Genomic DNA, 22943 nt, shown 5'->3' with positions numbered 1-22943 from the left:
TTGAATGCATTTCTATGTATCTAGAAAATGGTTCTTTTCCTTAAGGGGGATAAAAAGTATCAAGGATGGAGTGCCACTAATATGATAACATTATAGTATTATATTCAATTTTTAATAAGCTATTGCCCTAAACTTTCAAACAACCTTATTTAAATATTTTTCCCACAAGGCTGACTACTAGTCAGACAGGAAATAAAGGCTAGTGTTCAAGTAGTGATGCCACATATGAAATTATATGGCTGTGTGCAATATATATATAATTTTACATAATCTATAATGCATATGTATCTCAACTGAGAGTCAGAGACTTCTAAACACTAAAGATTAAGTAACAGAAACTAGAATAAATAAAACTTTTATTTTACTTTCTGTAGGGCATTTGGTCAGAAGTGATGCAATGGCTGACCATTGCATCTTCAGGGGAAGAGCAGTCATTTAAAACTACATTTCTGGGGATGGAGAGTTGTTTTAGTGACTAAAGATTCTTGCCTACAAATCCTAATGACCTGGATTTGGCACCCTGAATACCCATGTGAAGCCTGATGCACAAAGTGGCACATGCATCTGGAGTTCGTCTGCAATGGCAAGAGACCTTGATGTGACCCCTCTCTCTCTCTCTGCTTACAAATAAATTTAAAAAATATATTTAAAAACCCACAGTTCCTACCCAACATCTACTTGGCAAAAGTATCGTATGGTGAGATATAAAAGTACATCCTGATGGGGCTGGAGAGATGGCTTAGCGGTTAAGTGTTTGCCTGTGAAGTTTAAGGACCCCGGTTCGAGGCTCAATTCCCCAGGACCAATGTAAGCCAGATGCACAAGGTGGCGCATGCCTCTGGAGTTCATTTGCAGTGGCTGGAGGCCCTGATGCACCTGTTTTGTCTCTCTCTCTCTCTCGCTATCAAATAAATAAATTAATTAATTTAAAAAAAACAAACAGTGCATCCTGCTGGCCGTGGTGGTGCACGTCTTTAATCTCAGCACTTGGGAGGCTAAGGTAGACGAGTTTGGGCCAGTTTGAGACTACAGTGAATTCCACTTCAGCCTGGGCAAGTCCCTACCTCAGGGGGTGAGGGGGGAACCACATCATGAATTACTCACTCACCCATAGGCTCCATTGCTAATCAATTTAATCGTCTCGAAGTCGCTTTCTCGAGGTTTTCTTCGAAGCTTCAGAGAAGTATTAGAGCTCTGGGGTGACAAAAGATGAAGTTAAATAATAGCTTGGCACTGAGAAAATGACTGCAATGGCAAAATAGGGGATGCTTGAATGAACGCAGCATCGTTCTCTCTGCTGAGCCGTGGTCAGCCCCACACCAGCCCAAGCTGTGGCTCCTGTGATTTTGCCTCAGCTGCCTTTAAGAAAGCTCATATTGCCAAGAGATAGAGACTTTCTTTTTTTTTTTTTTAAACTCCCTACATTGTTTCCCTCTGTACACTACTGAACTTGGCCTTACCCTAGTCTACAGCGTTTAATCATTGAGTCTGAAATGCCGACTAGGTCTGGTTTCAGTCAGTCAGAAAAGAATGGGGCCAGGGATGCTGCTGGTGGAGGGTGTGACCTCTGATACTGACTGGAACTTGTCTATTTTAGCCGGTGATGGTTTGCACATTGTAGGTGACAAGTTAACTTAGGTATGGAAAGCCTGTCAGCTTTTTACCTCTGAACTAGAAACATGCCCATGCCTTAAATTCCAAAATTCTGAGCGGCAGTTCCCAAAAGCGTTCCGTTCATGGGACAGGAATCAACTCAAGTGCTTTCAGTAAAGCACTTTTGGGCCCCGTTTGCCTCTGCAGAGAGACAGTCTAAGCAGCGTCTTTGCTGCCTCTCTCAAGGCTAGAATTGCCTTCTCATCATTTTGGAAAGCCCTGTGGCTCTGACACGTGTCACACCTCTCAAACCCCAACGACTGCCCCCGCTGCCCCTTTGGACGAGACTTGGGAGCCCAGCTTGCCACCTTCCTGTCCGCTGAGCTCTCACTCTGTTGCGAGAGACCCCCTCACCAACACCTGGTAAAAGGTGGAACCAGGTTTGAAATCTCCACGTCTGAACCTTAGAGCCTGGCTTTGGGGGCCCCCATCTTGGTTTCTCTTCCGGTGCTGCCCACCCACAATGGCCCCCGTCACCAGGCCCTGTCACCCAGGCCACTTAGTCAGTCACCAGGTGCTGTCGCCCAGGCCACTCAGCTGACTTTCCATGGCCACCCTGCCCGCTCCCTGCACACCAGCTGCTTCCTTGCTTTCAAGAGAGGATTCTGAGCTTGTCACCTCCCTGCTGGTTTCCTCTTGTCCCGTATCTATGACCTCGTCCAAAGCTCTGCTGCTTCCTGCTCATCTTACAAAGCAAAACAGGAAAACCTTACGGGCGTGAGCAGAAGACACCTCCTGCCCAGTCTCCCCCGTGCTTTTAGCCCCCAGACGCACATCCTCTTGTCTTTGCAGCTTCCCTTTTCTCCCTTTTTTAGCCAAAGAGCTGTGGTGGTTTGATCCAGGTGTCCTCCATAAACTTGGGTGATTTGAATGCTAGGTTCCTAGCTGATGGAGATTTCGGAATTCACACCCCATAGAGGGAGTGTATTGTTTTGGGAGGGCTTATGGGTGTTATAGCCAGTGTCCCCTTGCCAGTGTCTGGCACACTCTCCTATTGCTGTTGTCCACCTTACGTTGCCCAGGGGGTGATGTCCACCCTCTGCTCATGCCATCACTTTCCCTGCCATTGTGGAGCTTCCCCTCAAGTCTGTAAGCCAAAATAAACCCTGTGTTCCCCAAAGCTGCTCTTGGTCAGGTTGTTTCTGGCAGCAATGTGAACCTGACTGCAACAATAGTCATGTCCTGGGGAAGTCTTTGGAGACTGGCTAAACCCAGACAAATCTGTGTGGTATGTTCTAGAAGCGTGTGGTTTCCCTCCCAGGCCTTCTTCATACTCACTATTACCACTTCTAGTGCACGCATGGATTTTAAAAATAAACTTATATTTCTCTTAGAAGGGAGGCTCTAAAATTATATACCTTCTGTCCATCCAGAGCAGCACAATAAATAAGTGCTTATGGGGTGATGAAATTAAAGCAGTCAAAAATCCTAGAAACAAACAAAACCCCCACACATTGTATTTCCACAAGAATGATACTCACACTCAAAGACTCGCCAGTTTCTGATGTTTCTGCCGTCCCGCTATCATAGTTCCCCAACTGAGCCATTTCTAAGTTAAAGAAAAAAAAAAGTATCGTTGAACAAAGATACAACAATAACACAGGTCTGAACTGAGAGAAGAGAAACGTTACTGCCTCTGATTCAAGGTAAAGCAAGGTAAAAGTTCACTGCATAAGCCGTGGGGGTCCTCTCACATTCAAAACGAGAAGAATCAGTGGCTAGAATTTTGAATTTGTCCTGACGATATATATCTTCGCCTCAAACCCCATTTCTTATGGATAACAGACGGAGGAACTTTGGAATTGGGCCTCTGCTTTGGTGAGTAGTATTCCCTGGCTAACGCAGGAATTAGAGTGATCTCTAATCAGATATCAAAGAGAGGTGAGTGAGGCTTTCCGGGTTCTGACACCCAACAAAATGGTACCAACCACACTTCAGAAATGAGTCTCAGGTTGGCATGAACACTGACTGCTCCATTTCTTTATATTCTCTCAGAGAAATCCCATCAAGGACACTGAGAATGTGTGATCAGGGATGGAGAGATGGATTAGCAGTTAAGGCGCTTGCCTACAAAGCCAAGAGACTCAGGTTCCATTCCCAGGTACCCGCGTAAAGCCAGAGGCACAAAGTGGCTAGGCCCTGGCATGCCTATTCTCTACCTGTCTTCTCTCTCTCTCTCTCAAATAAATACATCAATAAATTTTTAGAAAGAGACAGAATAAAACCAGGTATGTGCAATTGGCCAGAAGCAGTCATGTGGTGATGGGAGCTTGGCACTGTGGTATCATGTCACAGCACTTGCAGAAGATCTACACGCGATTGAGCCTGTCCGTGGAACAAGGGGACTGGGGACAAAGATGCTTAGGTTGCTACCAGTGCTGGCACTAAGCTGAATGGCTGTCTGCCACCAGACTATTCCCTTGTAAGATGGGAACTGTATTTCTTATCTCTTAGAGCTCTTAGGCGTATTATCTATGATAATGCTTGCTAAGCTCTTAGCCCATTGACTAACAAAAATTAAGTACTCATTAAGTGCTGATTGTTCTTTATTAATTACATTGTGTAAAGTAGTCAGTTCTGGGCTGGATGCCATGCACTTGACAGCAGTGTAAGGACTTCTCCCATGGTTAAAAGCAACAAAGGTACCTAATGGCTCCACTCAGGCTGGAGAGCACCCTTGAGTTTATGTCAGCTAAGGAGAAAGCATAATTTATTGCTATCTATTTTCATACTATTTTAAGGTGTGTTTTTTCAATATTTATCTTTATTTTTTAATTTCAGAGACAGAGAGAAAATATGAATGGGCACGCCAAGTCCTCTAGCTACAGCAAACAAACTCCAGATGCACGCACCACCATGTGCATCTGACTTACGTTGGCTCTGGGGAATTGAACCTGGGCTCTTAGGCTTCTCAGGCAAGTGTCTTAACCGCTAAGCCGTCTCTCCAGTCCTAAGCCATGTTTCTATTAATAAAGAAGATGACGATTCTCTCCAAAAGCCTTTTCTAAATTTTCAAAATTGAACATGGATAATAAAACGTTTTCGAGTTTAGCTACATTTCTGTATGCATCTGAAACTGTGCGGTCTCTTGTTTTACGTGCCCATGTTTTCATGAAGAGGGTCATCAGAAGTGTCCTCCTTGCTGGCTGGTTCTCAGTGCCACCGGGTGTCATCAGGGAGAGCTATTAACAAACTTCTCAGTCTCTGTGTGCTGCACTGCCGAGCTGCCAGGCATTGATTCAAGAGCGGCGGATCACTTATCTTGGGGTAACCACAGGCTCTCTGCCTGGACTTGAGGTCCTCTCCATGGGAGACAATTCACATGTGGTGCTGTGAAGTTGGTCACAAACCCACATGTGAGAAGGACCTAGTCACTCGTGGGGAAGCAGCTGGTGTGACTTTGCACAATGAACATACTGTACGCGTCACACTGCCTTCCAAACAATTATACTTGGACCCGCAGATGAGCGCTGCTGCCAACTTTGATCAAGAAGCTTCTTTCTATGGTAGGGAGCGCTCTTTGCAGAGATTCCTAACCAATCCCCCACGCCATGTTGCGAACAAGGGACTGATGACTGCTCAGACAGTGACAGGTCGTCTGTGTCATGCCCTTCAAGGCTCAGGAGATGTGGAGGAAGAAGGAGCAGGAAGCAGGTCCGAGCCACGAGGAGGGGAAACAACGAGGGAAAAATGCCATGCTTGAAGCGTGACATCGTGGTGACATACCGCAGCCATTGCACCAGGTCTACACAAGACTCATCTGTCCATATCCTGCCACAGGGGTGGAGGGCATGGGGCCCCAAACCCCTGAGACTCTTTTAATACTTATTGGTCACTAGGGGCAACAGAGACATTTTCTTTAGTGGCGTAGCCAGTGTCAGGGAAACCAAACTCCTGAAAATAATCCCTCATTCAGGGTCCTGTGAGACAAAATGGCCTGGATCTCCATGACCTCACAGTGCCTGACACTACCTACACAAGACCATCATATTAGGAGGAAAAGATGATGACATCAAAATAAAAGAGAGACTGATTGAGAGGGGGAGGGGATATGATGGAGAGTGGAGTTTCAAAGGGGAAAGTTGGGGGGGAGGGAGGGCATTACCATGGGATATTTTTTATAATCATGGAAGTTGTTAATTTAAAAAAAATTTGAAAAGAAAAAAAAACTTAGGCTGGAGAGATGGCTTAGTGGTTAAGTCCTTGCCTCTGAAGCCTAAGGACCCCGGTTCAAGGCTCGATTCTCCAGGACCCACGTTAGCCAGATGCACAAGAGGGTGCACGTGTCTGGAGTTTGTTTGCAGCGGCTGGAGGCCCTGACATGCCCATTCTCTCTCTGCTTGCAAATAAATAATTTAAAAACAAATGCAATGGGGTGCTCCCTACTCCAACAAAGCATGAAAGTAGTAAGAAAAGTAATTGGGAAGAGAAAGGGTATCTGCAGGAGTCAGGGGGGAACAACAGAGGCTCGTGGGGTGTAAATGTGATCTGAAGACACTTTCAAACCATTATCGTGCCTAATTAATACATGCCAATAATTACAACCATACCTTTAGGGTGGTTATTGTTCATAAAAAGATAAGGAGCAAAACCACGTTGGAATGCTGCCTTCAGGTAAGAATATATACACTGCAGATTCTGCCATAGCTGAACAGTGGCACTAACTTTCCAATTTTAGGTAGCGGGGCATTTCGGGAATGAGCACGTGCTTAGTGCAAACTGTGCATGGTCTGCGCATTGCTAGATTGACTGCAGCTTCCCCCGTGACCAGCCCCTCAACACACACTCTTAAACCAATTTAGCTTGAGGGGCTCTCAGTGAGAGAGATAACAGCTCATGTTTAAATACACCAGTGGCCTGGAGAGATGGCTTAGGAGGTAAGGCGCTTCCCTGTGAAGCCCAAGGACCGAGGTTCAATGCCCCAGTACCCACGTGAGCTAGATGCACAAGGTGCTGCATATGTCTGGAGTTCATTTGCAGTGGCGGAGGCCCTGGCACACCCATTCTCTGCCCCTCTCTATCTTCCCCTTCCTCTCTCTTTCAAATAAGTAAATAAATATTTTTTTTCCTTTTTTTTTTTTTTTTGGTTTTTCAAAGTAAGGTCTCACTCTAGCTCAGGCTGACCTGGAATTCACTATGTAGTCTCAGGGTGGCCTCGAACTTGTGGTGATCCTCCTACCTCTGCCTCCCAAATGTTGGGATTAAAGGCATGCGCCACCATGCCCAGCAAAATAAAATATATTTTTTAAAAAATACAACAGTAATGGCACCTTATCTTCACTAAGCAACTACTAAGTTGCACAATTACAGAAGGGAATTCATGTAATCCTGAAAACAAGTCAACAAGTGTGTACCATTGTGCTGGTTTGAATCAAGTGCCCCCAGAAACTTAGGTGTTCTGAATGCTAGGTTCTCAGCTGGTAAAGATTTGGGAATTAACACCTCCTGGAGGTGGTGTATTGTTGTGGGCGGGCCTATGGGTGTTATAGCCAGTGTCCTCTTTTCCGAGTTTGGCACACTCTCCGGTTGCTGTTGTCCACCTTATGTGGGCCAGGAGTGATGTCCACCCTCTGCTCATGCCATCGTTTTCCCTGCCATCATGGAGCTTCCCTTTGAGCCTGTAAGCCAAAATAAATCTTTTTTTCCCCCCACAAGCTGCTCTTGGTCGGGTGATTTCTACCAGCAACGCACCCCTGACCGCAACAACTGTTTTCCCATTGTTTACATTACAGAAGGAACTGAGGCACAAAGTGGCTCATGCACCTCTTGGTCAAGGTCATAGCCCAGCTTAGAGCTCACCCACGTCCACCAAGGGACAGTGCTAAGAGTCGCCCCTTTAGATATTGAGAAGAAAGGCAAGCCAAGCAGGCAAGGATTTACAATCGTTGACTGAACTGCCCAGGAATTCACATCTTAAAAGGTTAACAAAGGTATTAAATGATCCTCAGAATAAATCGAGAAAACTGAGTGTTGTTACGAGTTAAAAGTTAAAAAGAAAAAAAAAAATCTCCAAGTGATAAACTTCTATTACTAAACTGCAAATGTATCACATATCAGCACTAAATTTTTAAAGCCTCTATTAAGATATATAAATGGGCCCCTGGGTTTATTTACATACCAAACTCCTGCGACCTACTGCATGCCAGGTAAGAAATCCCCCGGGGCTCACTCTGCAGTTTAGGAGCTGCAGCCGCCTCACCTGCGCCGGCGTGAAGATTCACTATAATCTGCTTTGACAGCCTCCCCCACTCCAATTATGTTCATAAAAAAGTAAATTAAGAGACGGTTCTGTTTTAAATAGAATTTCGGCTAAATAACTATTATCTGGGAAATCCATATTATTTGTAAGCAGTGGGTAGTAATGGGATGGAACCAAGAGTCAGCTTTTGAGGCAGGGAGCTAAACCATCATTTTGTAATGCCTGAAGAGATTTTTTAAAACTCATCTAAATACCATTAAACATCTGCCCTTTTTATTTCATTGATTTAAACCATTTCTGAAGACTCATGATTCACAAAGGTAAAGATGGTAATTTAAAAGCCATAGGGGAAAATCTCTCCCCAGGGAACTTTTCAGAAAAGCAGCCACCGGTCTCTGATAAGTGAGGAATCTGTTGTGCTATCGCTTTCAGGACAGTATAAATTTATCTGGCATTATCTCCCGGTACTGCATGCATCATTTCACTGGAAGCAAAGACAGAAAGGAGGGCCAGGAGAGCAAACAAAGCAGAGGGAACAGGAGAGAGAGAGAGGGCAGAGAACAGCAGGTTCCCTGGCTTTCAATGGGGGAAAAAAATCTCTGTGCCAACATTTACCTCCATGACAAACAACTGAGCCGGATAAACGCTGTCTGCAAAGTCAGTTTAATGAACCAGGAAGACAACTTTGAGTGAAGGAGGCAATAATTACTTATGAATCCTTTTAGGCAGACTGCAGCTTACATATTTACTATGAATAACAATCTCACTAAGGAAGAGGAAATGGATGTGGAAGGGCTATCAACATTTGGTTTTTGAAAAATTACTACAGGATGCTTCTTATTCTCTTTGTTCAATGAATTAGATCACTTAAAATTTTTTTTAAAAATATTTTATTTATTAAAGAGAGAGAGACTATGAAGGGACCTCTAGCCACTGTAAACAAACTCCAGATGCGTGCATTACCACGTATGTACATCTGGCTTACATGGGCTCTGGGGAGTTGAACCTTGGTCCTTAGGCTTTGTAAGCAAGCACCTTAGCCACTAAACCATCTCTCCAGCCCGAATTATATCTTTTTTATTTGAACCAACCATAAGTCCTTTAAAAGGCTCTCTTACATATTAACTGTTTTCCATACTTGCTTTTGACAAGCAAAAATGTATCTCCCAATAATGCATTCAATTTAAAGCAATCGACCATCAGTTACTTTCCTCCCAAATTAAATTTAAATGTCAATTTTTGATAATTCATTTCTTTAGAGACTTTCAGAACTAAAGGTATTCTCAAGGAAAACCCAACTGAGCTTCGCAAGAGCAGGATTCAGAGAAGACAGAAATCCCAGTTCGGAGAGCTCTCAAGTTCTCTCACACAGCACACGCACCCCTGGACTCAACTTAGAGCTGCCTCCTTCAAGCCACAGCCGGTCCTCCAAAAGAACCTTTGAAACCCCCACCGGAAAATAAAGGCTGGCCATGATGTTCGTCACAGGCCGCAGGGTCACAGCAAATAAAAGGTCAGCTCCACCAAGCGCTTACCTTCCAGAGGGTCCTTGTTGAGCCCCAGTTGGCTGATGATATACCTGGGGATGTCAGTTTTGATGCCCTGGCCTTCCTTGGCATGGCCCTCTGCTGCTTCCAGTAGGTAGTAAAACTCTTCAGGATCAAATTCCTGGCAGAAGACAGGCACAGATGAATTCCCCTTGGAGTCAACATGGCCTGAAGTTTTACACACGCATCTCATTCACAGTAACAGTGGTAGATATGCATGGCGTAGATCGTTCACGCAGAAAGGAGATGCCTGGCTTTGAAAGATGGTCAAGTTCTCACTTCCTATTTGAACCCTATTCGTTTTAAGGCAACACATCTGTGCAAGTGGTAGCCTAAAAATCATTGTTTTCCTATTTCCTGGTAATGTAACTTTGTGGGTGTTAAAGCTGGAGATCTTACTGGGGATGGAGAGACGGTTCAGCAGTTAAGGAGCTTGCCTGCAAAGCATAGGGACCCAAGTTTGATTCCCCAGTACCCACATAAAGCCGGATGCACAAAGTTGAATGTGCAGCTGGAAATTGCTTGCAGGGCATTTTCTCTCTCTTCTATGTCTTTCTACTTGCACATAAAAAATTTAAATAGGGGGCTGGAGAGATGGCTTAGAGGTTAAGGGCTTGCCTGTGAAGCCTAACAACCCCGGTTCGAGGCTCAACTCCCCAGGACCCACGTAAGCCAGATGCACAAGGGGGCACATGTGACTGAAGTTTGTTTGCAGTGGCTGGAGGCCCTGGCATGCCCATTCTCGCTTGCTCGCTCTCTCTCTCTCTCTGCCTGTTTCTCTCAAATAAATAAATAAAAATAAACAAAAAATTTTAAAAAAATTAAATAGATATTGAAAATAAAAAAGCTTTTTTAAATTTTTATTTATTTATTTTTTAGCAGATGCCTCCTTGTGTTGTTTGGGCTCGCCACAAACTCATGGGTTCCAGTAGCCCCTCCACCCTTCCACTTCAGTTTCTGAATGCCTATGACCACCATAAGCTGCCATGTCTGTGGCATCATGCCCAACTAGATGTGGTTCCCTTTTTGGCTGTGTGTTACGTGTAAGTTTGATTTTTCAGCAGAGAGCAGTGTGAAGAAATATTAGAAGGAAACATTTCCAAGTTACCATTGTTATTGACTAAAATATCTACATATTCATATAATCTAAACATTAAGAAAAATTGAAAATTAGCGCTGGCGAGATTGCTTAGCAGCTAAGGCATTTGCCTGTGAAGCCTAAGAACCTAGGTTCAGTTCCCCAGGACCCAAGTGAGCCCGATGCACTAGGGGGCGCATGCGTCTGGAGTTTATAAGCAGAGGTCCTGGTATGCTCTCAGCTCGCTCTCTCTCAGAATAAACAAGTAAAAATAAAAGAAAACCAGAAAATTAAAGCAGCTTCAAATTACCTGTTGTCTATAGCACACTGGTAATATGTTTTCCTTTGCAATTATTTTCTTTGCTCATCTGTTGTTTGCAGTTTTCATGTAATTTTTTTTTTTTTTTTTTTGAGGGTCAGCTCTCTCTAACAAGACACCATGAACTGAGGTGTGGTAAAGAGTCATGCTCATGACTATGGGCTCGTTTTCTCTCTCCTCTTTCTCCCTCTCTCTGTCCTCTCTCAAAAATAAAATAAAATAAATATTTAAAAAATCAAACAAGCCGGGCATGGTGGTGCACGCCTTTCATCCCAGCACTCGGGAGGCAGAGGTAGGAGGATCGCCATGAGTTCGAGGCCACCCTGAGACTACAGAGTGAATTCCCGGTCAGCCTGGGCCAGAGTGAGACCCGACCTTGAAAAACAAAAACAAAACAAAACAAAAAAAAAACACCAAAAACAAAAACAAAAAACCATGCTCAAGAATTTAAAGCACGGACAATGTAAGTTTATTTGAACTCTTACAATTTCCAATTGTATTTCTTGAAATTTTTCCCTTGTGATCTTTTCTGTATTTCCTGAAGAGGCAACTTTGGAACCTCAGGATTTCACCTGGCAATTGCTCAGGCTTGCAAGAGATGGCTGCAACTTGGTACAGGTGAAATGAAAGCAGTGTGGCAGGTATCCAGGGTGACTGAGAGGGAGGCGTGTGCACAAGCTGCCAGCTGCTGAGCTCCAGTGCCATCTGAGCTCTGGACTGGACCTAAGACGACATTTCCAAAGCTCCTTTTCCTTAATGTTTATTTTATTCATTTTTTTTGTTTGAGAGAAAGAAGAAGGAGAAGGAGAAGAAGGAGAAGAAGAAGAAGAAGGAGAAGAAGAAGAAGAAGAAAGAGAGAGAGAGATAGAGAACGGGCATGCCAGGGCCACCAGCCACTGCAAATGAACTCCAGATGCATATGCCATCTTGTGCATCTAGCTTACGTGGGTCCTGGGGAATCAAACCGGAAATCCTTTGACTTTGCAGGCAAGTGCCTTAACTGATAAGCCGTCTCTCCAGCCCTCCAAAGTGACTTTTAAGCCCCTACATTTCTATCTTAGAGGGATGATACTTTTACATTTTTCTTTCCTGATTATGAGTGGTTACTGTCAAAACTTCACACTATAGGCTGGAGAGATGGCTTGGTGGTTAAGGCACTTGCCTACAAAGACAAAGGATCCAGGTTCAATTCTCCAGGACCCACATAAGCCAGATGCTCAAGGGGACACCTGCATTAGGAATTGGCTTGCAGTGACTAGAGGCCCTGGGGCACCAATTCTCTCTACATATCTGCTTTTCTCTCTCTCAAGTAAATAAAAACATTTAAAAAAAAAAAACTAATATCATGGGCTGGAGAGATGGTTTAGCAGTTAAGGCATTTGCCTGCAAAGCCAAAGGATCCTGGTTGGATACTCCAGGACCCATGTAATCCAGATGCACAAGGGGGCGCACGCATCTGGAGTTCATTCGCAGTGGCTGAAGACCCTGGTGTGCCCATTCTCTTTCTCTCTCTCAAATAAGTAAATAAATAAAACATATCTAAAAAAAATAATGTCGTATATGTATGTGTGCATGTGCGTGAATATGGAAAACAACATTGGGTGTTATTCGTCGATCACCAACCACCTTATTTGAGACATGATCTCTCAGTGGCCTGGAGCTCCTGATTACGGTAGACCGGCCGGGCAGGGGCCTTCAGGAAGTCCCTGTCTCTACCAGCCAGCGCTGGGATTACGAATGAATTCTACTATGCTGGTCAACTTCACATGGGTCCTGGGAATCAAACGCAGGTGCTTTGCTTGTAAAGCGAGCAGTTTCTTGGCTGTTCTGCCTCTCTGATCCCTCATTTCTTCTGTTTTTTGCTTTTTTTTTTTTTTTTTTTTTTTGGAGGTAGGGTTTCAGTCTAGCCCAGGTTGACCTGGAATTTACTATGTAGTCTCAGTCTGGCCTCAAACTCACGGCCATCCTCCTACCTCTGCCTCCCAAGTGCTGGGATTAAAGGCATGCACCACCACGCCCGGCTCTTCTGTTTTTTAAAGATAATATTTTATTTATGCATTTATTTATTTATTTGAGAGAGAGAGAGAGAGAGAGAGAATGGGCATGCCAGGTCCTCTAGCCACTGAAGATGAACTTCAGATACATGTCTACCTTGCGAATCTGGCTTTACATGGATACTTGGGAATTGAACCTGAGTCCTTTGGCTTTTTAGGCAAGCACCTTAACCACTAAACCATCTCTCCAACCCTCATTTCTTCTTTTTGAAAAATATTTTATACATTTATTTATTTGACAGAGAAAGAGGGAGAGGGAGAGAGGGAGAGAGACTATGGGTGCGCCAGGGCCTCCAGCCACTGCAAATGAACTCCAGAGGCATGTGCCTCCTTGTGTATCTGGCCTAACATGAGTCCTGGGGAACTGAACCTGGATCCTTTGGCTTTGTAGGCAAACACCTTAACTGCTAAGCCATCCCTCCGGTCCCTGTTTCTTCTTTTAAGACAATATTTGCTCTTAGCCTATCTGTTGCTATTGTCCAGAAGAAAGTAATTTTTAAATGCTAACCAGCATTTGCCCCCAATTACACTACTGCAGTTAGCACATAATTTAAAAGGTGTAATAGGAGATACAGTAAAATGTAAGTCTTTCTTCTGCCTGTACCTGCCGGACACCCAGTATCCCCCTTTCAGAGACAAGTGGTGCATCTGATTCCAAGATCACACGGGCCCTGTCCTGGGTGGGAAGCCTTTCTCCTGACTGCCTTCTCCCCTGCCGTGTCTACCAGGCACTGGTGTGTATTTAGGGAGCTGTGAATATTCCCATATCATAAAACATTATGAATGTTAATTAAAAAAGAATAAAACCAAAGCAGCTACACACACACACACACACGCACGCACATGTGATGTTGAATTACAAGTAATGTAATAAGTAATCAGTGGAATTTAAAAGTGACTTTTTATGCTATATTCACAGTCTCTTAAAGTAATTCTTGCATCCAGGCCTTTAATCCCAGCACTTGAGAGGCAGAGGCAGGAGGATCACTATGAGTTTGAGGCCGCCATGAGACTACATAGTGAATTCCAGGTCAGTCTGGGCTAGAGCAAGACTCTACCTCAAAAAACCAAAAATAAAAATAAAAAAATAATCCTTATGTCCAAAGCATCATGCTTGTTGATAGTTTTGATTGAAATATCAATCAAGGGCTGGAGAAGTGGCTCCGAGGTTAAAGGTACTTGTTTGCAGAGCCTAGCAGCTGGGGTTTGATTCCCCAACACCCAGGGGGAACCAGATGTACCACTTGGCACAAGTATCTGGAATTTGTCTACAGTGGCATGAGGCCCTGGCATACCCATCCACTTTCTCTCTCTCTCTCTGTCAAATAAATAATAAAATATTTAAAATATAAATGTCACAATTTCATAAACCAAAAGGCTTCTTCTCGTGGCGTGCACATGCCTGTCTGCCCAAGATGTGTCTACGCAGGCGTGAGTGTGCCACAGCATGTGGGTGCAGGGCAGGAGACAACTTTGGGCTCTCGGTCTTCTCCTTCCATTTGTCTGACCACTTCTCTGTTCACCAGGCTACCGGGCCCTCGGGTTTTTGGAAACTTCTGTCGTCTCTACCTTTTAATTCTCTGGGATTACAGAAGCTCGCCACAGCTTGTGGCTTGCGATAGGAAGTCTGGGGATCTGAACGCTGGGATTTATGCTTCTGTGACAAGTGCTTTATCCCTCCAGCCCCAAACCAAAAGTTAAAAAAGAAAAAAAAAAAAAAAAACCCCACAGCATTTTATTTACTTATTGGCCAGGAGGGGTGGGGGAGGGGGAGAGATGAGGAAGGACGGGAAACTCCAGATGCATGTGCCTCTTTGTGCATCTAACTTTACATGGGTACTGGGGAATCAAACATGAGTCATTAGGCTTTGCAGGCAGGAACCTCAGCCACTTAGCCATCTCTCCAGCCCCTAAATCAAAAGTCTTAAAACACGAAAAATGCCAAAAATGCAGGGCGTGGTGGTGCACACCTTTAATCTCAGCACTCGGGAGGCAGAGGTAGGAGGATCACCATGAGATCAAGGCCACCCTGAGACTACATAGTGAGTTCCAGGTTAGCCTGGACTAGAGTGAAACCTTCCCTTGAAAAAACAAAAAACAAGAAAAAACAAAAAAACAAGAAAAATGATCACTGGACAGAAAGATAAAAAAGAACCACAATGAGCTAACCTCCAAACGTCTCATTCCACCAAGTCATAGATGATGCCTTACAAAGTTCTATGAAATCAATTGTCAACTCGTTTCTAACCTACCATGATTTATAAAGCAAATAGCCACAGGTTACAATTTAGCTTATCTCTGACTGGCTTCCTTCTCTCTAAGCCTCAGCCACACACAGAACATGGGCTCAGCACGCATTCTAAACAAGCTGCGACATAAGGTAATCAGGTAAAGTCAAGAGCGTCATTGCATGACTCCCCTTCACGATGGACTGGAATGCGATGCAAGCACCACTTAACAGCCACACAAATGCTGGGTGATAATCAGAAAGGACAAGGTGCGTACGGGTGCCACCATAAATGCCCACAGGCCGCGGGGCCCCCTGACTCTCTGCATTTAGCAGTGTTCAAAGCACAATGAGATCGGAGCCTTCCGACGGCCGCTGCTCTGCACGGTCCGGTTTGCTACACAGGATCCAAGTGCGCTGCAAGGCAACTTACCAAGCACTCCAGTAGCCGGGCAGGCCGGGCGATCACAATGAGGATCTTTCGCACTAGCTGTTTAATAAACGCCAGTTCTCCGCTCTCAGAGCGATCGTGAGCCTGTGAAGAAGCAACAAGCAGAGAGATGGGACATGTGGCTTCACGAAGTGGGAAAGATCGGCAAAGCATGCTAATTGCATAATTGAGAAATCTGAAATTCACGGATTTAGAAAACGCTCTTGAAAGAGTGATAAATGGGCATTATCTCGAACATAAATGGACACTATTGGACATCTTTACAATAGCTCTGTTTGGGCTGGAGAGATGGCTTAGCGGTTAAGCGCTTGCCTGTGAAGCCTAAGGACCCCGGTTCAAGGCTTGATTCTCCAGAACCCACGATAGCCAGATGCACAAGGGGGTGCACGCGTCGGGAGTTCGTTTGCAGTGGCTGGAGGCCCTGGCTCCCCCATTTTCTCTCTCTCTCTCTCTCTCTCTCTCTACCTCTTTGTCTGTTGCTCTCAAATAAATAAATAAAAATAAACAAAAATAGTTTTTAAAAAATAGCTCTATTAGCTATATTTTAGCAGCAGAACTGATTTATTGTGCTTTAAAAAAATCAATGTAAGGGTCCTTATTAATGAAAACCATGAATGAAAGGGATATTTAGACTTGAGATAATTAACTTCATGGGTGCCAGCAGCGGCAGCTAATCTAGAGCCTGTCACCAAACTCCACACGCGTGCGCATGTGCAAACTTGCACACTTGTGTCACCTTGTGTCTGGCTTTGTGGGACCTGGAGAGTTGAACCTGGGTCCTTGGGCTTCGCAAGCAAGCGCCTTAACTGCTAAGCCATCTTTCCAGCCCAGAACCTGGACTTTCCTAATGAAACCTCAGAATGCATAAAATGTCTAAAGTAGAAAGAGGTCACTTTTGTTATCCTGAGCATTTCACACCCTCATGAAATGTTCACATGCACAGTACGATTAGCCTGGGAATTAGTTATTTTTATCAAATTATGATATGTATGTGATGCTGTTTCAAATGTTAATCAAATACTATTTATACTTGGATCATATGGATTCACTTCCACACACTGACAACAAAACAGTCATTGAAGTTGTCAATGATATTTTCTTGAAGAAATCTGATAAGTGTTACCTTATGCTTGGCACAGGATAAATGTTTTAATGTAAATGACACATGCTCATTTTCAGGCTTTCTTAATTTTCAAGTTTTCATGGTACACTTTCCTCTAAGGATTTGAGAAGAGTCTCAAGGTGCTTCCGGCACAGTGAGGTATAATGTGATGCAGTAAAAACCAATTATAATCATTCTTGAAGGTGTTTATCAATGGCAAGTGCCACCCACAAAACAGCTTCAAGACAAAATTTATATATGAAAATATGTTTGTAACAGTTAAGCTATTCAATCCAAGGCTATGTTCCAACTCATAGGTACAGAAAACATACACAGATAAAAGTGTAATACGCTCACATTTGAAATTTTAAAAATCTAAGGAAAATGCCAACTGGTGAATAACTACAGAAGAGCTTGTGTTCTACATCCCAAAATAGCATACATTTCAAACCTACAAAGGGTCTTTAAGTTTTTTCCCATTGTTTGTTTTGCAACAAAAAGAGAGTTTGAATTGCTAAGAAATGTAGTTCCTTATAGTTTACCTCAATTAGGAAACATTAAAGGCAAAAACGAAAGAAAAAAAAACCATCTAACTTCTATCAGTAATTTGGGCTGCAGAATAAAATCTGTTCTTGCTACAGTAATTATTGTTTTATGAATTCACAAGTATAATAAGTGCCTAAAATGTTTTTGTACTGTTGTTGATCTTTCCAAAGAGAAATAGTCAATTCACATTACAAAGATTCCCTTTCAAAAACCATGAAAATAATCAGTTGAAACCAAATACCTACTTTTTAAATTTAATTTATTTTTTTGAGGTAGGTTCTCGCTGTAGCCTAGGATGACCTATAATTCACTATGTAGTCTCAAGCTGGCCTTGAACTCACAGCCATCCCCCTACCTCAGCCTCCCGAGTGCTGGGATTAAAGGCGTTCACCCAACTTCCTACTTCTAACAATTGTAAGTCATATCCACGGCCAAAATATATGTTATAGTAGCTCAAATAATATTTTATCTACTAAATTAGGGGAGGAGAAAGGGTTTTGTTAAAACAATATCCATTGAAGTGACAGTTTGAGAAGAGATATTGTTCCAAGGTTTCTTTTTTTTTTTTTTTAAAGATTTTTATTTATTTATTTGAGAGTGACAGAGAGAGAAAGAGGCAGATAGAGAGAGAAAGAGAGAATGGGTGCACCAGGGCTTCCAGCCACTGCAAATGAACTCCAGACACGTGTGCCCCCTTGTGCATCTGGCTAACGTGGGTCCTGGGGAATCCAGCCTCGAACCGGGGTCCATAGGCTTCACAGGCAAGCGCTTAACCGCTACGCCATCTCTCTAGCCCCCAAGGTTTCTTGCAACACACTCCAAGGGGGAATGCTAGTGAGGTCCCCAAGTCTGTATTTTAAACGTTGGACACTATAAACATACTATGAACAGACTTGAGGATAGGTTAGAGCATCCTCTGTATTTTATTGACAGTGGCTAAATACACTTCAGCCCCAGACAATGCGACATAGAAGAATGCACCAGGAATTGACCTGGACCTCAGACTTTAAAGGACACTGGTTCTAAGGAAATTCTGCCTTGGGGTATGCAAGAGACTGACAACGGAGGAGGAGTAGGTGGGCGAGAAGTGAGCCGGGCACAGAGGGCCGCAGCTGGGAGCTGACAACTGCAGCCAGGGAAACCAAACCACACAAGTTGCCTCAGTTCTGCTCTATCTAGAAGGGACATGTTTCTCTGAGCTCTGGCTCAGCTCAGGTCAGACACTCTAAGTGCGACTCTGAAAGCAGACTGATTTTTTTTTTTTCCCCCAACATGACCAAATGTATGGGTGAAAATGCACAAGAAAGCATCCTTATCCCACCCAACAATGACTTTTAACCCACATACTTCTCCAGTGCTCCAGAATGTCTCTACATGTCAGTGAGTTACACCTGTCATATGGCCCATTTGTATGACTTGTGAAACTCCAGGATTCAGTTATTTTTATTTACTTATTTGTATGAGTGTGGCGCGCATGGCATGCATGTGGAGGTCACAGAATCACTTTTGGGCCAGCCCTGTACTTTCCATCTCATTTGAGGCAGCATTTCTCTCTCTCTGGATTCCTGCTCGGCTGTTCTTTCCTGTGCTGCCCCACGAGCTACCAGGAAACTCTCGTCTCTGCCTCTGACCTCCATCAACCTGCCAGAGCTTCTGCCTTTTTACCTGGGGCCTGGGGGTTGGATCTGAGCTATCTCTCTAGCACCCCCAAGATTTATTTTTAATTCTCATACATAAACCAATGTAGGTGGGTGATTTCAGTATAGATAGTTGTGGGTATCAATTCTAGTCTCTTCAGGGAATGTCTAGAAAGGAATAAAAACACAAGACTCAGCTGGTCGTTATAGTGATCTCCTGAGCAGTATGATGGAATTGAGGAAGGAGGAAGTCACAAAAACTGGCTACACAGCTTCTACCTGGTCAGCCTTCTCTGTTCAGAAGTACACCACTGAGTAAGCACATGCTTCTCAGAAACAGAAACAAGCATGCTGCTTCCAGCATTTTTACTGGAAGCTAATTTGGTTAAAAGGAACAGCAGAGGGCTGGAGAGATGGCTTAGCGGTTAAGCACTAGCCTGTGAAGCCTAAGCACCCTGGTTCGAGGCTTGGTTCCCCAGGTCCCACGTTGGCCAGATGCACAAGGGGGCGCACGCGTCTGGAGTTCGTTTGCAGAGGCTGGAAGCCCTGGCGCGCCCATTCTCTCTCTCTCCCTCTATCTATCTTTCTCTCTGTGTCTGTTGCTCTCAAATAAATTTTTTAAAAAAATTTAAAAAAAAAGGAACAGCAGAGTTAGATGACTTGACGCTATGTCATAATGAATGAAATATAGCTTGGCTTGCTTTCATGTGCACTCTACCCCTTCTTCCCTCCTTTCTATAGTTACTGAGGAATCCACAAATGCCTGAATACTGAGCTAGGCACCACGGAATTAGAAAGGACTCAGGTACTCCAAAGAACCCACTGTCTGATGTAATATGAGATTCTCCCTCACCTACTCCCCCCCCACACACACACCAAAAAGAAAGACCATTAAGTGGATCATGGCTGCCAGCACTCAGTGAGGAGGCGTACAGACACGTGCCATGCCTTAAGCAGAATGGAATATTGACGGGAGTTATACTGTTCTGGGAATGAATTTGAGGGGGTTAGGACAGGAGGGAAGCAGATCAATAAACAGGAGGATCTGAGCAAAGTAATAAATAATAGAACAAGGGGAAGTGTGAGGAATATTTAGAAAGAAAACTGTAAGATACTGGTTATGGTGGTCTAAGTGTACCCCCCACAAACTCAGGAGTTCTGAACACTAGGTCCCCAGCTGGTGACAATTTGGGAACTGAAGCCTCCTGGAGACAGTTTGTTGTTGGGGGCAGGATTATGGGTGTTATAGCCAGTTGCCCCTTGCCAGGGTTTGGCACACTCTCCTGCTGCTGTTGCCCATCTGATGTTGGCCAGGAGGTGATGTCCACCCTCTGCTCATGCCATCGTTTTCCCTGCCATCATGGAGCTTCCTCTCCTATCTGTAAGCATAAACCCTTTCCTCCCACAGGCTGTTCTTGGTCGGGTGTTTTCTGCCAGCAATCCAAAGCTGACTGTGGTCACCTTACACAGGGGAAGAGATCGGTGTTTAAACTCGGTGTTTTAGTGGGGAACATGGTGGTATTAATGATGGAGGCGAACACTGTACGAGGCAGATTTGGCCAAGAAGCTGAGTCTACTTGAGCCTTGCTGGGCTGCCCATTGCTGCTCTGATGGGCTGTCCAAGTCGACAGCCGGAGACAGGTGGACCCACGTGTCTGAAATATGACCAAACACTGCTGGGCTGAAGTGTGGACTGACCTCCACTGCAGTCCCGAGGGCTTTAATCTAAGACAAGCAATAAGATCCCAGGAGGGGATGGGGAGAGAATCGGATGAGATTGCGGGAAAACGAAACCCCCAAGTTGGAAAAGTAATCCTTGCGAGAAGCAGCAGGGAAGACATGGGTAGAGGAGTGGTAAGAAGGGAAGAATGGGATCCGGGCGTGGTGGCCCGCACCTTGAATCCCAGCACTCGGGAAGCAGAGGTAGGAGGATCACCGTGAGTTTGAGGCCACCAAGACTCCATAGTGAATTCCAGGTCAGCCTGGGCCAGAATGAGACCCTACCACGAACCTCACCCCCAAACTACCCCCCAAAAGGAAAGAAGGTAATAAAAAGGTAGGAGGAGAAAGACCTGAAGACTCCACTAAAATCAGCCTGAGCCAGGAAAATAGCCAATGGTCAACGGCAGCAGGGAGAACCTCATCAAGGATCTGTGGACATATCTCTGCGTGTTGTCCACCACCCCAGGTGAGAAAGGAACGATACCTCTGGGCACAGAGTCCTCACATTCCAGTAAGGTACCAGTCTAGGTGTGGCCCATTGACCACTGCACTGAGATCAGATGAGGTAAGAACAGTCACTGAGGGTTAGCCTTCAACAACTCTCACGAAAAAGCAAATGGCCAGAGCCTGCAAGTGCATGGTCACTTTCCTGTACGTTCACTCTCAATTTAGTTTAAGAGGAGAGCTGGTCTGTACCAAGGGAGAAATTAACAACAAAAGCAAAGTAAATGTGTCCCCCCCCACCCGACACGCGTGGAAGGGACAGTACTTCACCAGTCTGCAGAAAATTGTCATGTCAGGGATGGGAACAGCAGAGAAAGCTCTGTTGAGAAGTTTGGAAGGGGAAGGGAAGGAAGCTAGCAGCTGCTAGTCAGCAAGGAAACTTCTCTTGTCAGAACCAAATCTTGCGGGGGCAAGGACAGATGGAGTTCTCAAAAATTAGAAATAAAAAAAAATTAGGATGCTACTATGCTCCTTCTATTTTCTGTATTTATGTATTCATTCTGAGAGGAAAACCCCCCACCTACGATTGTATTTGCATGGGTATAAATTTATGCCCTAAATTTTATGCTCTAAATCCAAAGGTAGAGGCTAAATAGGTTTTCCTTGTAAACCACAGCCTATCACTTTGAGTCAGAAGGGTAAAATCATGCACCGATTCTATTCTACCATACACATTCCCTTCCCATCCCGGGTGTTATCAGGAGCCAGGCATATAAATGTTAGTAACGCAGATGCGGGTCTGGTGTTTATCTGTCATTTTGGAAATTGGATATTTTTTGTTAGAGGGAGAACTGACACTAATGAAAATATAAGTTGCCATTTACAACCCAAACACCCATGTGTGGGTTAATTAACAGGACATATAGCCCAGAAGAAGCCATTTTCCATTTAGGTTTCTTTTAGATATTAGAAACAGATAGTGTCATCAAATGACAAATATATACACACAGGCAATTTTGTAACTGTATGGGGAAGGGGACATGGCTGCTTCAAATTCCTTCACAATCCACTTATCCCTGAGTCATAGATTACTGGATCTCCAGGTTCCTGCGCAGGTGATTATGTTAACCTCCTATTACTATGCAGATACTGACCATAGTCACATGCAGCAAATGGCAATCAGTTAGTTCCCCCCCCCGTTCTTTCTTCTTTGCTTCCCTAAAATATGAATTCCATTTCACAGTCACCATTTGCAAGCAAATCATATATATATACATATATATATATATATATGATTTGCTTGCAAATACACACACACACACACACATATATATATTTTTTTCTGTCCAGGGGAAACTCACAACAAATCAGGAAGTCTCTGTATCAAGGCCCGCCATCCTTACCTCATGCAGCAACTTATCTAACTTGTGCTGCAACTCAAGGAAGTATCGCGAGGTGATGAGGCCCTGGTGGGATTTGTCCAGACAATCGCGAGCCAGCTCGATAATCTGATGGTGAGTGAAGCTGAGCACTCCGTCCGCCAGGGGGAGGACGTTGTCGGGGGAGTAGCTGGTGACGATCTCCTTGAGACGCTCCTCCATCTGAGCCGTGGCCTGTTCAGAGGACACACACACACACAGATGTAGCACAGGAGACGCATGCACACGGATAATTCAACTTCACGCTGCCCTCGCATTTTTTTTTTTTTACAGGCCTACAGAATTCTGAAAATTAACTTGGCTCTGACCTAGGCACATCCTCCTGGTGGAGAACATGACGGGGAAGAGCCAGGTCTTGACCCCTAGCCTAGCACCACGAATGAACGAATGAAGAGTTACGGGCACCCTCACTTCTGCATGATATGATCACGGTACACACGTGTCACTATACAGTCGTTCAGTTCCACTGATTGAACACCCCATGAATGAGTGAAAATGTGGACCGGGTGATAAGGCCAAGCCCAC

General features: G+C 44.4%; 1 protein-coding gene across 13 annotated transcripts in view; it reads right to left on the bottom strand.

Moving 5' to 3' along the window:
• Window positions 1-22943, bottom strand: part of Mast4 (microtubule associated serine/threonine kinase family member 4) — a 656456-nt gene that overhangs the window by 50290 nt on the left and 583223 nt on the right. For all 13 annotated transcript variants that reach the window (XM_045139067.1, XM_045139068.1, XM_045139069.1 and 10 more), the window contains 5 exons: window positions 22383-22592; window positions 15511-15612; window positions 9388-9520; window positions 3135-3202; window positions 1109-1194 (listed from right to left, as the gene is read on the bottom strand). In XM_045139067.1, coding sequence (XP_044995002.1) covers window positions 1109-1194; window positions 3135-3202; window positions 9388-9520; window positions 15511-15612; window positions 22383-22592 — 599 coding nt within the window. The remainder of the gene's footprint in view (window positions 1-1108; window positions 1195-3134; window positions 3203-9387; window positions 9521-15510; window positions 15613-22382; window positions 22593-22943) is intronic.

The sequence above is a fragment of the Jaculus jaculus genome, chromosome 20 (assembly GCF_020740685.1).
Source record: "Jaculus jaculus isolate mJacJac1 chromosome 20, mJacJac1.mat.Y.cur, whole genome shotgun sequence".
Taxonomy (NCBI): domain Eukaryota; kingdom Metazoa; phylum Chordata; class Mammalia; order Rodentia; family Dipodidae; genus Jaculus; species Jaculus jaculus.
Note: the sequence above shows the minus strand (reverse complement) of the source record. Positions and strands in the feature narration are given on the sequence as shown.